General features: G+C 44.1%; 1 protein-coding gene across 5 annotated transcripts in view; it reads right to left on the reverse strand.

Annotated features, from left to right (window-relative positions):
- Positions 1-14,661, reverse strand: part of LOC124555490 (transcription factor CP2) — an 897,377-nt gene that overhangs the window by 239,178 nt on the left and 643,538 nt on the right. For 4 of the 5 annotated variants that reach the window (XM_047129412.1, XM_047129413.1, XM_047129414.1 and 1 more), the window contains one exon: positions 9,430-9,510. The exons of the other annotated variant lie outside the window; for it this stretch is intronic. In XM_047129412.1, coding sequence (XP_046985368.1) covers positions 9,430-9,510 — 81 coding nt within the window. The remainder of the gene's footprint in view (positions 1-9,429; positions 9,511-14,661) is intronic. 5 annotated transcript variants of the gene reach the window in all.

Below are 14,661 nucleotides of genomic sequence, written 5' to 3' on the forward strand. Positions count from 1 at the left end.
TTGCCTTCGTTTCCCAAAAGTTATAAATATTTCGATTTCGGAAAAGAAGCTCTGTATTTGGCCAAGATGTCGAAGGAGAAGGTTCCTTACTTACTGGTTGTATCGAGTAAGATGTGAAGACGGTGGTTTGAAAGCGGACAGAGGTAGTGCGGGGAAGGGCGTCCCTTACCTGAGGGATGCTACTCAAGCTACCTGGCGAAGGGGCAAGTGTGGCAAATGTCCGGCGTGGCAAATGTCTGGTATTCGATCGGTAGGAGGCGCATGTCCACTGGCATTGTCAGCTCTGAAACGCAAGCAAGAAAACATTCGCCCTCTCAGGTCCCCGCTCCCCGCCGAACATCGTGGCCATCGGCCGACTTATCCTCTACAGACTGTTTGTGTCCGGGAAAATAATCCGATTTCACCCACATGTCAGGGGTTTTCGAAGGTTTTGTCTGCGGTCGGCAGTTTAAGTGATGGTAGGCCTACCCCAGTGATACGTCAGGTTAATTACTTAAGCGTTAATGGCACCTGGAACAATTTAATCCACAGCAGTATATGAATCAGTTTGAAATGATGGAAAGAAAAATTACTCCATTCAGATCATAATTATACGAACATGTATACTGCTTACGTTAACTTTGGCATACCCCTGAGATACGACTGCACTTGGGACCACCCTCTGTCAGTATAATATAGCACTGCTTTGGTTAAGCTAAATGAAGTAGTGCAGGCTGATTTCACTCAGAACAATAAATGGATAGCTCGGTCAGCTAAAACACTAAAGAGCGGTTTCAATTAAAACAATGAGTACATGGTTTAACCAACAGAGAAATTATTGATTGCTTTCACTTGAAAGAATGAATAAATCAGTCAATATGCAAAGCTACAACGGTGTTGAACCTTTTCATTCGATTGCTCTCACTGACTTCTTTCACTCGAAAAAAACAAACGAATAATAAATAATTCAACCGACAGGTAAAATTAAGACCGACTGACACGATTGTTTCCATTCCGTTACTCCCATATACTAGTATAATTCAAAAGAATGAATGACAAACTTAACGACTGTTTTCATTCGGTTGCTCCCACAGACCACTTTCACCCAAAAGAATTAATAATTCGACCGATACATAAAACTACAACAGAATGAGTTGATTATTTTCAAACAACCGAATGAATCTATTGTTTTCATTCGGTTGTTTCCATCACTATCCTTCATTCCCCCATGACTGAAATGGTAGACAAAAAGGAAAAGCTTAAAGCTTAAATTCTGTTTTGAAACGTTAGCTTTAATGGCGGCACGAACTCATTAATATCATAAAAATAAGCAGCCACAGTGGTTGAAATCAAATTTGAAAAGATGACAAGTAACAAGTATTGTGGTTAGTTTTACGTAATAACTGTTTCATTTATGGAGAGTAGTCCCGAATGACCGGAGATGAGCTTAAGTACCCTAGATTATAAGAAGGTCAAAGAAAATAGGTTCAGATTTAAAGATCACTATTCCTGACGTGTGCCAGCTGCAAGGAAATTTGGAAATTTGTGGTAAGTTTCTATGGGACCAAATTGTAACGCTAATGACACAACACACACACACACACACACATACACACACGCGAGCGCGCGCGCGCGCGCCAGAGGGAGGACTCGAAGCCGGCCGCAGTGACCGAGCGGTTCTAGGCGCTTCAGTCTTGAACCGCGCGACCGCTACGGTCGCAGGTTCGAATTCTGCCTCGGGCATGGATGTGTGTGATGTCCTTAGGTTAGTTAGGTTTAAGTAGTTCTAAGGTCTAGGGGACTGATAACCTCAGAAGTTAAGTCCCATAGTGCTCAGAGCCATTTGAACCATTTTTGAGGACTCGAAATTCCGACGGGGGGAGCCGGTGGCAAGGCGCCCTACACCGCGCAACTACCCCGCGCGGCTCAACTGCAAGGGCCAAAAACACAGAATACGATTCAATACTATGCTGTACGTGAAATGGGGAAAAAGTTTCTTTTCCAAACATCTGCCCGTGTTTAGGAACGATTACTAAGTACCGTTTTTTTAATATATGATACCTTATAAAAGTCGGCGAATGTCTAAAGATTCCGGAAAACTTTCTAAACTGTACTACACAGTCAACTCATGACAAAAAACCGAATGTCAGTTGTATCTCCAAATGTGTTGGTGACTACAGGACTGTCCTTGTACATTTCAGAATGTTAACCAGGACAAGTATTGTTCACTGAAAAATTCTAGTCACGAGTGAGCAGTATGTAAGTTACTGGCTAATGAAGCACTCGTGTGAAGGACAGTACAGTCACGTCCAAAATTTCAGAGATCTTACAGACCTACGGCACAACATTGCGTCATGGCGACACTGTGTGGACTAACCAGTGCCACGAAAACACGTGACATGTCAGCACAAGACAGCATAGTAGACAGAAATTTCTCACTGCGTGTCGTATGTGTTTAACGTACAGTACACGAGCCGCAGGGAACAGCATAGCGAACACACCTGAATGACACTATTCGTGGCTGGATTAGCGTTGCTACCTCTAGATCGCGTGGTCCCGGGTTCGATTCCCGGCCGGGTTGGGGATTTTCTCTGCCCGGGGACTGGGTGTTTGCGTTGTCATCATTTCATCATCATTCATGAAAGTGGCTGGAGTGGACTGTGTACGGATTGGGAATGTGTACGGGCGCTGATGACCGCGCAGTTGAGCGCCCCACAAACCAAACAACAACATCATCATCATCATCATCATCATATCATCATCATCATCATCGCCGCGAGGGATTAGCCGAGCGGTCTGAGGCGCTGCAGTCATGGACTGCGCGGCTGGTCCCGGCGGAGGTTCGAGTCCTCCCTCGGGCATGGGTGTGTGTGTTCGTCGTTAGGATAATTTAGGTTAAGTAGTGTGTAAGCTTAGGGACTGATGACCTTAGCAGTTAAGTCCCATAAGATTTCACACACATTTGAACATTTTTGAACATCATCATCATCGAGGCTGGACCATTGGCTGTGTGGATGCCAGCCAGTCAGTGTGAAGTGTGGCGTCAGTTGAAGTTACAGTAAGTACTGTCAATTCATAACTGTGGAGGAGGTCCCAGGAGGGAAGATATACAGGGTATATAAAAAATAATTATTCGATTTTTTTTAAAAATCGTAACTATTACGTTATCTGAGATATGTGTGTGAACAACGTACTGTCGGAAAGAGAAAATACTCGAGTTTTACATGGTTCCCGCTAGGTAGTAGCAGTGTGCGCCCGCTTCAGTTCTAGTAAAACTGGTGTCGGAATAGAAGGCGTTTTGTGTTCTACGTTTTGCGCAGTGCAGGTCAGTAACAACTGTTCAGCGCGACTTTCGTACTAGATATGGTATGAATCCTCCTACAGCACAGAGCATTAGACGATGGCATGAACAATTCCGAGAAACAGGTTGTTCGTGTAAAAGCAAATCGGCGGGCCGTTCCTAAGTGTTTGACACAGACGTCGAACGCATTCGCCATAGTTTCACAAGGAGTCCGTAGAAATCCGTCCACCGTGCAGCTCGGCAGCCCAAAATGCCCCCGATGTCACTCTGGCGCGTGTTGCGTCGACGTTTACACATGGAACCGTACAAAATGCAGCTACTGTAAGCTCCTCGTGAAGGTGACAAATAACATGTGGAGTTCTGCAATTTCGTTCTTGGCAAGATGGAGGATGACAGTTTCCTTCCACGCTTAGTGTTTAGTGACGATGCAACATTCCAAAAAAGGTGAACCGTCATAATGTGAGAATATTGGGTACGGAACAATCACATAAAATTGTACAACATGAGACGGACTCTCCATAATTTAATGTGTTTTGTGCAGTTTCACGGGAAAAGGTGTATGGTTCATTTTTCTTTGCGGAGAACACTGTTAGAGGAAGTACGTATCTCGATATGCTTGAGAACTTCCTTTTCCCGTAGTTGGACACTGATTCGAACGACTTCGTTTACCAATAGGATGGAGCACCACCACACTGGCATCTGGAAGTGCGGGAATTTTTAAAATAAAGGATTACTGAACGATGGATCGGTCGCAGAGGACCAAATGATTCAGCCTTACGTTACTGGCCTCCAATGTCACAGGACCTGACTGTATGTGATTATTTCTTGTGGTGGGTTTATAAAAGCTCTGTTTATGTGTCTCCGTTACCAACAACAATGAATGAACCGAGACACCGCATAACAGCAGCTGTGGAAGCTGTGACTCAAGACATGCTCGCTGCACTGTGGGAACAATTTGAATACCGCATTGACATATGCCGTGCATCTCAAGGGGCACATATTGAACACCTATGAAAAGGTATGAAAAAACTTTTCCAGTATCCCGTTGATCAACAAACAAAATTCACTGTCTATGTTTATTAGTTTAAGAAATATAGACGTGCCAAATCGGATGATTCTTTTTGATACACTCTGTATTACTAAAATGTACGGACAAGGCGACCACGTGCTACAACTCAGCACCTTAAATACACTAAGACGCCCAACCAGCACAGCAGCTAACTGGCCTAGAAGGAAAGGAAGGCGGATTAGAGTCTAACGTCTCGTCGACAGTACCGTCATTAGAGTCGGGGCTGGCCTAGAGGCTTTTTGGTTGCCTCTATGTCACATATACCCAGTCAGATAGTGTGTCGTGGGCTTCAGGAGACTGGTTCATATACTTGGTAAAACGCCAGATGCATTCCCCAGATACAAAGGGTGAACGTGGCCCAACGAATGCGAGTGGCCTTCGGAACAGCTGAGTCGTGGTTCAGTCTGAAGAGTGAATCTTTCCGCTGCTCATCCGATGAGTTCCTGGGGCGCTTTACAACTCCGCTAATATTGTGGACAGGGACTGATAACATCAACAGTGTCCTCTTGTGGAGAGGCATATTGCTAGGAGCACGTAAGCTGCTCCCACTGCGACGGTTGCTGTCAACAGAAACAACATCCTTCTATGGTAGATGCGCTTAATTAGTGTCACACACGGTCCTATGTTCCATCTAAACAGTTGGTAAAAGAGTACCAGCAACAATGGGACATAACACATCTTTAGCGCCCAGCTCACTCCAAAGACTTAATCCGGATTTAACAGATAAAAAAAATTGCTGTCCTAAGACGAGCCCTACGACTGCCATCATGAACCACTACTAAGCGCCAAAAGGCGATCGTTCAGCAGTGGAAGGCCTTGAGCCCGTTCTACACCGGACGTGTGAGCTTGCAAGATTACGTACGGTGCACCGGTTCCGCCGGCCTTCACCGTGTAAACGCGGGCCACTTGCATAAGATTCACGCGTACGATTGTTTTTAGACGAAATAGCATGGATCCTATTCTCACGCACATGAAAATGCTTCGCGCAAGCGCAGACGACCGAGTGGGGAGCCCAACTGACAAACAGCACGCAGTTCTTTGTGAATTCTCTGTCCCGCTCAGCGAATATATTGCAATCATTACAAAAGGACATAAAATACTTGATATTCTCAAAAAGTGAATTTAAGTCGCCGATTCACTTATTGGAAGATGACAACAAACGCAGTAGAAACGTAGAGCAGACGAATAGACACGTACGTACTGTGTAAACGCTTTTCTGTAGTTTGAGCGTCTATCGCGTGGAGTGCTGCTGAAGACGACTTTCTTGTTTAGCGTAACCCAGGTTAGAAGGCCTTTACGAGTACTGCCTGCGAAACCGCCGCACGCACTACAAAAGTATGTACACCTCGGCGGAGACAGACCACATACGGTGTCACCAACGGTTCATGGACTGTTTTTCGGTATACCTCGTACCCTGATGACAGTGCCACGTGTCACAAAGCAGCCAGGGAGTAGTTACCACTCTCCAGTTCATGAGAGAAACATGTAAAAGGGTAAAAAGCTAAACAAGTGGGGACTTCGCTCTTCCAACTGTATAAGAAAGTCAAAGAGTTTAAAAAAGGGCGTCACACTCTAATATCTTTTCAATCATGATCATGAGTATACTGAAATTCAGTAAGTACAAGGAAATTCACTAACTTATTCATAATTCCAACTTGTAGTGAACGGCAGCTTGCATTAAGAACAGTTAAACGCAAGATTATGTGCATGAACATAAGAACAAAATCCAGTAGCATCGATTACAGCTTTAGGGGTATGTCGCTGGCCTCAGTCACACCGATTAATTATCTAGCCTCTAGGCATAACGCTATTACCCTATTTGAAGTGTAACGAAAAAAAAAATCAGTTGCACGTAGGTAAAATGGGAGAATTGTGGAAAAGTGTAACGTGTCTGTTACATAGAATCGGATCCGATATACTCGTACAATTTTTTTTTGGAGTACTACTCCTGGGTTTGGGACTATCAATTCGGTCTACAGGAAAAGTAGAAAGGATTTCACAGGCGTGAAAAAACAGCTGTAATCGGCAGTTTCAGTCACGAACGACGCTACAGGGATAATGACCAAGCTGGAACGAAAACTGCTAAAAGAAATAATCGGTTTGTTGGTGTGATGGTTTAAGACTAAGACGGGAGAGTAGCTTGAAACGAAATTTACTTAGCCAATCGCATCTGACAGCGCTCTAAGGTCTTTACATTCCTTGGTAGGAATGTTAATCCTGGCACCGTTGAAAGAGAACGGAAAGAAGAAAAATTTATTCAAAATATCACATGACGTTAAAATGACGTTTGGATTTCATGTAGTGACTACTTCCAGTTGTGATTTTACCTCTTGTTTTATTTTGACACGAGTTACACAAGGATGTAAACATGTTTCGTTTGGTGCATAGTTCCCTAATATAAATACTGCATGTATAAAAAGCCTGTAAATAGTACTGTAAATAGCATTTGGAACACTTTTTACGTCTCTGGCAAATTAGCTTACGAGTTGCAGATTAGACACTGCTTACTTGCTGCAACGAAGCACATACGACACACTGTTGATATGAATAACCCAGAATAACCTTAGAAAGCCACTGTATTTGTTAAATGTGAAATTTCACACAGGATATTTGTAGTATCCATAACCTGTAGAAGAGGGCCGATGTATAAATATTTACACAGGCGTACCATTGAAGCGCATTCCTTACTGGATTCGAAATGTGAGAGGCTATATCTAAACTAGTGTGAAGGAATACCCGGCGGCCGGACTGATAGGGTGAAAAGAGTTTTCCTATTAAAATAATGAGTTAAAACTACGGAACTTGTGAAATAAAAAATCTTCAGTAACACTTCTAGGCAATCAGTTCATTTTGATCTGACTGACACTATTATTTATTAGTTTCTTTCAGTCCCGAGGCTTTGTTGGTCAGCTCTGTAAGTGCTCTTATTTATTTATTTTCTTCATTCAAGGTTTCCTTCCTTTAGACTGATTTGGTGGAAGTCAGTCTATTTCGTTTTCGGTTCATTTTCTGTTCGGACTATTGAGATTCTGACATCTGCTCCATTAACAGTTGGTTGTCGTGGAATATACGTCATCTGATTCGTCCGCCAATTCAGTCCACTTTAGGAGGCTGTTTGGGCAGCCACCCCAATAGCTATGCTACCGCGGATGGGGTACTCACCGTCACTGGAGCAAACAAACCAGTGCGCCCGACGGAGAACGCATTTTCTCCCAGAGAAAACGAAGCGACTACGTCCACCCGTTGGCTAGCATGTAGATGGTCGTGATGCGATGAATGGGGAACTCTGATGAGAGTTGGAATTTGGGAAGTAAGAAGTAGCGAAACCTTCGGCATGTCAAAAATGGAATCTCTACAGTATCGTATTTTTGGATGTTGATTCTCTTCTTCCTTTTCGTGTTTACTGAGAAAAATTGGAGAAATATTACGCCTTATGCAAGACAATGTTTGTTTTTCTTTAGCCACAATGTTTCAGCACTTTGTCCTGTCTTGAATGGGACATTTTTATTGTTCACTATGAAAATTATTATAATATTGTAACGTATTCATTTCAGCTTAAGTTATTTATTTACATATAAAGGAAAGATAATTAGGTGTCTAATTCTATGGTGGTGTACATTTATAATCAATGGCATATGTCACCTGAGGTACGAAATATTGTACGTTGATGCTACAGCAAAAACTTGGCCTAGAAATACTAGAATGGGAAACAAATATTTATATAATTTTACACATACCTCACATGATGCTAACAAGCCATTTTTATGATGGTAGCTTTACTACTACCACAAACTTTTACACCCTGTCATCTGAAAAGCTGCTATAAAAATGTATGATATTTACAAACCAACCAGCATAAAAGTAATTTTATACAGAATGAAGAATTATAGACTGTAGCTTTGTGCTACGAGTTGTCTTGTGCGTTGAACATACTGTGTAATGAAAAATAAAATGAGTGCAATTATAGACAAGTTGCTGGACCAGGCAAACGGAAAATAAAAGTAATGATGGGTGGATTAGATACGTGCGATGAACTCAAAGGAAAGGCAGATCTCGCAAGACGACATTCTTTCTTAGGAACTCGTACGCGCCGTTTTAATGTTGTTGAGTCCTGTTTGAAGGGTGTTACAGGCACCCAAACGTGTTGGAGAAGTATACCCATACATTTCAAATTGCTTGTGTTGGTGTCGTTGAAACTAATGTACACGCCTTTCCCTCGCCGTGTACGCTGCTTCGCTAACATCGTTGATTATATGGGCGACAGCCGTTTTATGACCTCCAGTATCACCCGACTTAGGCACCTACATTTTTTGTAATTTACAGTAAGGCACTGAAATCGTATTCGGGAGGGGTGGCAAAGAAAAAACCGTTCGGCCATTCGAGGCTTCCCAGCATCACATAATGCGACTGCCGGTAGGGTTCCGTCAACAAGACCGCCTCACTTTTGTCCAAAGGAACTTGTGCTTCGTGTCGCTAATGACCTCTATATGTCTTCAGGACGTTGAACTCTCAAGTTTTATTATATAGTCTACAAAATTCAAACTCCAAAAGAATGTAATGTATGTGATCGGTTCCGGGGATTACTCTGATCACCATTTTGCAAACTATACGCAGTGATGCCTCAGGAATGAATACGTAATTCCTTTATATTTTATTGTGTCACCTATTACCTGTCTCCTATGCGATGTTGAGTGGCACATTAGACCCAAGCTTTGTGGGACCAAATTAATCCTAGTTTCAATAACGTAAAGAAGCAGAGTCGAAGTGATCTTAGTGTGGCAATATGTCACCCAATTAAAGCTAACCTACCTTGTACTATACCTGAACACTTCAAAGGGGGATAGATAACTCCAAAATGGTGCGTCCGAAAACATGGGTTATTTGGGGTGAGATGGTCGCCTTTGGGTTATCTACCGTCCCTCTGAGTTAACGGCGGAGGTCCCGATTCAGCCAGCGCGTTTGAACGCAACCAGACTTAAGTTCACGAAGCTGGTTGGCGATCTGCGGGAAGCTCCTACTTGAGTGGTCCCGTGGTAGGACTTGGCTGGGTGCAGGCTCGGCGCGCAGCCGTGGAACTTACCCCGACTCATTGTGCGGACCAGATGGCGAGGGCGCCTCTTGCTTGCATACTGCCAGGGACGGTAGCGTCAACAGGGCCTCGCTGCAAAAAACGTCTCCCGTTAATCGCTACTACCAAGTGCAAACTACACTGCAACAAAACTGCAAATACTGGCTACTGCCCACTGGGCCTGAAAGCTCGCCAACGCTCGCGTGTCCACACACTGTGTGCCCTCGCTACCGCAGCCAAGCTTTCCTACCCTTGGAGCTCAATGTCCCGCCGACAACGAGGTTAGTCTGTGAAAAGTGTAACCTCGCTGACATGGAAATTGTCTTACGTATGAACTACTAGCGACCTTTTTCTTTGCCTTTTTCAGAAGGGTACTGGAACGGAGGCGGCCAGCCTCACCACGCAGGATGCGGCTGTAACACCGAACTTTCTCTTCCAATGTGGTCAACAAGAGAAATGGGACCTATATTCCGCGCTCCAAACTAAGCACCTATTGAAACAAAACTGACATTCGAAAGTAAGAACTGATTACATATTTCGCAAAATCAGATCTGAAACTACTACACCCAAAGGTGTGGCTCAAATGGCTCTGAGCACTATGGGACTCAACATCTGAGGTCATCAGTCCCCTAGAACTTGGAGCTACTTAAACCTAACCAACCTAAGGACATCACACACATCCATGCACGAGGCAGGATTCGAACCTGCGACCGTAGCAGTCGCGCGGTTCCGGACTGAAGTGCCTAGAACCGCACGGCCACCGCGGCCGCCACACCCAAAGGTGTTTTGGGTGGAGTCCATAGCAGAACAGGAACGGTTTTTCGTTCACAGTACTCGAAGTAGAAAACTTTGAACAGCGTGCGACAACGGCACTGTGGCTGCATCTGCATTATTGATCGCAGACACTGGCAAACGAGCTATTAACTTTTTTTTTAAGCCGAGAGGCAAAGAAAAAGTGCGCAGGCAGTTCGTAATGGTATGGTTAGGTGAAACTTGGGAAGGAGCCAAGCACTAGTCTAGATAAGACGCTTAGGGCGTCAGCAAATCAACAAGATGTTTGCCACGTCGGTATATGTATACCTGCGAGTCGCAAACTCTAACCCAATCGCATCGCACCCCAAAATACAAAAGAAAAAACAGAAAACATACCTGAACTGATCAGTGTCCCAGTTCGCATGTAAGCCGCACGAAGGTGCCTATTAAGAGAAAATACAAACCCGAGCCGCTCCGCGGAATCAGTCTCTCGCGGCCATCACTCTCAGTCTGGTGCGCGTTTTGCTCAGTATAAGTGGCCTGCACTTATTACCAATTTAGAACAGCTTCAGTTCGTTACAGTTCTCGGAGCGACATGTACACACGTTTTATTTAAAACTTTCTGACAACTTTGGAGCTGCAACGCCCAATGAGTATGTCTAGGCATTTTAGCTCATAGGTACCAAAATTTTTCCGATCGAGAGGCTTTTAAGAAAGAAACATCACCATAAACCAATATAAAAAGCGCTCAAATTGTTACAATGCCGTTAAAAATTTAAGGTGTTGGTAATTTTATTGAAACTTTTATGTGTAGTACCCCGAAGTGCTGAGTGTCACCGAATGGAAACTAGTATTCTAAGAGGGTTGGCAGTCTCTCACATACTGCAGTTAGAACTAAAAAACGAAAATTCGAGCCAACAAGAAAAAGTACATGCCAACACAGGATGTCTCAGGAGGAATGGTCAATATTCACGGATATCACAGCAACGACCATTCGAAGCAAAAACGTCTAGTAAAATGCATACCTTGAGGGCTATGAGCACTGAAACAAACCTCTTCTACTGCAAGCTCTCTGTCTCCACATTTTGGGAGGAGATAGTATGGATCAAAGCAAAAACTTGTTTAGTAAACATCGGTTCCAAAATGCAGAACTTACGAGCTATGCGGACTCGTTCAAAAGAAATGTGTTTGAGAGTAGCGAAGATTAAGTGCTCATAGCTCCTACGGCATGCATTTTAGAGCCCACGTTTACTGGACTTTTTTTGTTCGAATGATTGTCCCTGTCATATCCCCGAATATTGGCCATTCTTCCTGCGACACCCTGTACAGAGACAGAGTTTAGGTGTAGACGCAAGGTATTAAACGACAGAGATATGGAGTTTAGATCAGGTGTGGACGCAAGGTATTAAGCGACAAGTCAAACCTAAGTATCGAGCGAGGTGGCACAGTAGTAACACTGCACCCGTGTTAGGAAGGACGGCCGTCAGGATCCCTGTACGACCGTCCCATCCGTTCTCTGTGGCTTTCCTTTATCACTTGAGGCAAGCGCCGATACGGTTAATTTGAGAAAAGGACACTCCAGATTTTCTTCACATTCTTGCTCTATCCGAGCTTGTGTCTCGTCTTATGATCTTATCATCGACGGGACGTTAAACCCTAAGCTTTCTCCCATACACCTGTCTTCCAAACGAAAGTTCCAGTGAGAGTGGCGGAACTGTTGTGTTCACGCCAGAGAATGATGACAGTATTTGGTTCGTGGGGCGCCAAACTGCGCGGTTATTAGCGCCCATAAAGTCCCAATCTTTTCACTGTCCAGTCTCGCCACTTTCCCGAATGATGATGAAATGAGGAGGACAACACGACCATCCAGGCCCCAGTCGGAGAAAATCCTCAACCCCGCCAGGAATCGAACCCGGGACCTCGTGATCCAGAGGTAGCAACGCTAGCCATTAGACCACGATCTGCAGATGCCAGAGACACAGAGGAATATGGCGACAGTGTGCACTTTTAGCTACAGTTAAACTTTGTGAGGTATTTTTGTTTCACTATAGTACTAGCACATATCACGTTTCAAGCATTTATTCACAGTGTAATTTGTGTGAATTCTTGTCTCGACTAAGTAAACCCCTGACAGTCCTACGGCGCTTTATTTTTTGTGAAAATCTGATGCTGTATGCCTTTTTAGCTGTTGTGTTTCGGCGTCCACATAAGATCAGTCGTTTAATCAGCCACTTTTTTAAAACTGAAACCTTTGGACAGATACATTTTCTGACAGTTTTTTGTTACTTTTGTAGTCCATTTCTGTATGAAAAGAGCACTGAGAATTTCACGGAGTTATTATCTCATTATATTCTTCGCAGCATCGCAGACATTTCACATTTTAGGCTATTGCCGTAGAACATTTATTGCGAGCGTACTACTGCTTCTTTGGACCATCGTTTTCTTTCCTCCGTAATCTGCAACCATTTTAACATTTTGTAAGAATTCTCTGACACAACAATTGCTGATTTCACCTCGTCTTTCTCAACACACTGAATCACCTTGTGATAATTTTCCATTCAATACGTGCTACTTAAAAACGCCAATTACTATGAAATGGAATGTGGTTGGGCAAAGTCAACTGAACATGTTCGTTCCCTCTGCCTTCGAGACTACAGATTCGACTTGATAAGACGAAGTTGTTTGCCGAGTAACGCCGTACCACGTCGCCATCCGAGAGGCCACGAGGCTGCCAGTCAACGCTTCTGTGTCTGATGCTCCATCGATTTGTTTTGCTCCCGATTCATTGCCAGGGTATGCCATCGACATATATACTCAGGTCTACTTGATAAGGGTCTCAAATACTGCAACAATATTCTAGAATTTATCTTTCTAATTTCTTGTACGCGGATTCTCTAACAAGGAAACATCACCAACTTGACCTCATATTTTAAGGAGAAAAAAAGCACACTAGCAAGATACCAGCCGCAGCAATCTATCCTGCTTGCAGATTTCACCCGTAATTCCGACAATACGCAGTTATAGCCTTCAGATCGCACAGCTTTAAAATACTCGTGCGCACCGGTTGTTTGTCGTTCGCTCCGCCTAACTGCTTCAGCCTAATACGAAGAAGTACAGGGCTATTACAAATGATTGAAGCGATTTCATAAATTCACTGTAGCTCCATTCATTGACATATGGTCACGACACACTACAGATACGTAGAAAAACTCATAAAGTTTTGTTCGGCTGAAGCCGCACTTCAGGTTGCTGCCTCGAGAGCGCTCGAGAGCGCAGTGAGACAAAATGGCGACAGGAGCCGAGAAAGCGTATGTCGTGCTTGAAATGCACTCACATCAGTCAGTCATAACAGTGCAACGACACTTCAGGACGAAGTTCAACAAAGATCCACCAACTGCTAACTCCATTCGGCGATGGTATGCGCAGTTTAAAGCTTCTGGATGCCTCTGTAAGGGGAAATCAACGGGTCGGCCTGCAGTGAGCGAAGAAACGGTTGAACGCGTGCGGGCAAGTTTCACGCGTAGCCCGCGGAAGTCGACGAATAAAGCAAGCAGGAGCTAAACGTACCACAGCCGACGGTTTGGAAAATCTTACGGAAAAGGTTAAAGCAGAAGCCTTACCGTTTACAATTGCTACAAGCCCTGACACCCGATGACAAACTCAAACGCTTTGAATTTTCGGCGCGGTTGCAACAGCTCATGGAAGAGGATGCGTTCAGTGCGAAACTTGTTTTCAGTGATGAAGCAACATTTTTTGTTAATGGTGAAGTGAGCAGACACAATGTGCGAATCTGGGCGGTAGAGAATCCTCACGCATTCGTGCAGCAAATTCGCAATTCACCAAAAGTTAACGTGTTTTGTGCACTCTCACGGTTTAAAGTTTACGGTCCCTTTTTCTTCTGCGAAAAAAACGTTACAGGACACGTGTATCTGGACATGCTGGAAAATTGGCTCATGCCACAACTGGAGACCGACAGCGCCGACTTCATCTTTCAACAGGATAGTGCTCCACCGCACTTCCATCGTGATGTTCGGCATTTCTTAAACAGGAGATTGGAAAACCGATGGATCGGTCGTGGTGGACATCATGATCAGCAATTCATGTCACGGCCTCCACGCTCTCCCGACTTAACCCCATGCGATTTCTTTCTGTGGGGTTATGTGAAAGATTCAGTGTTTAAACCTCCTCTACCAAGAAACGTGCCAGAACTGCGAGCTCGCATCAACGATGCTTTCGAACTCATCGATGGGGACATGCTGCGCCGAGTGTGGGAGGAACTTGATTATCGACTTGATGTCTGCCGAATCACTAAAGGGGCACATATCGAACATTTGTGAATGCCTAAAAAAACTTTTTGAGTGTTTGTATGTGTGTGCACAGCATTGTGAAAATATCTCTAATAATAAAGTTATTGTAGAGCTGTGAAATCGCTTCAATCATTTATAATAACCCTGTACTGTGCAGCAGAGTGGCAAGCAGAGCCCTCATACC

The sequence above is a fragment of the Schistocerca americana genome, chromosome X (assembly GCF_021461395.2).
Source record: "Schistocerca americana isolate TAMUIC-IGC-003095 chromosome X, iqSchAmer2.1, whole genome shotgun sequence".
Taxonomy (NCBI): Eukaryota; Metazoa; Arthropoda; class Insecta; order Orthoptera; family Acrididae; genus Schistocerca; species Schistocerca americana.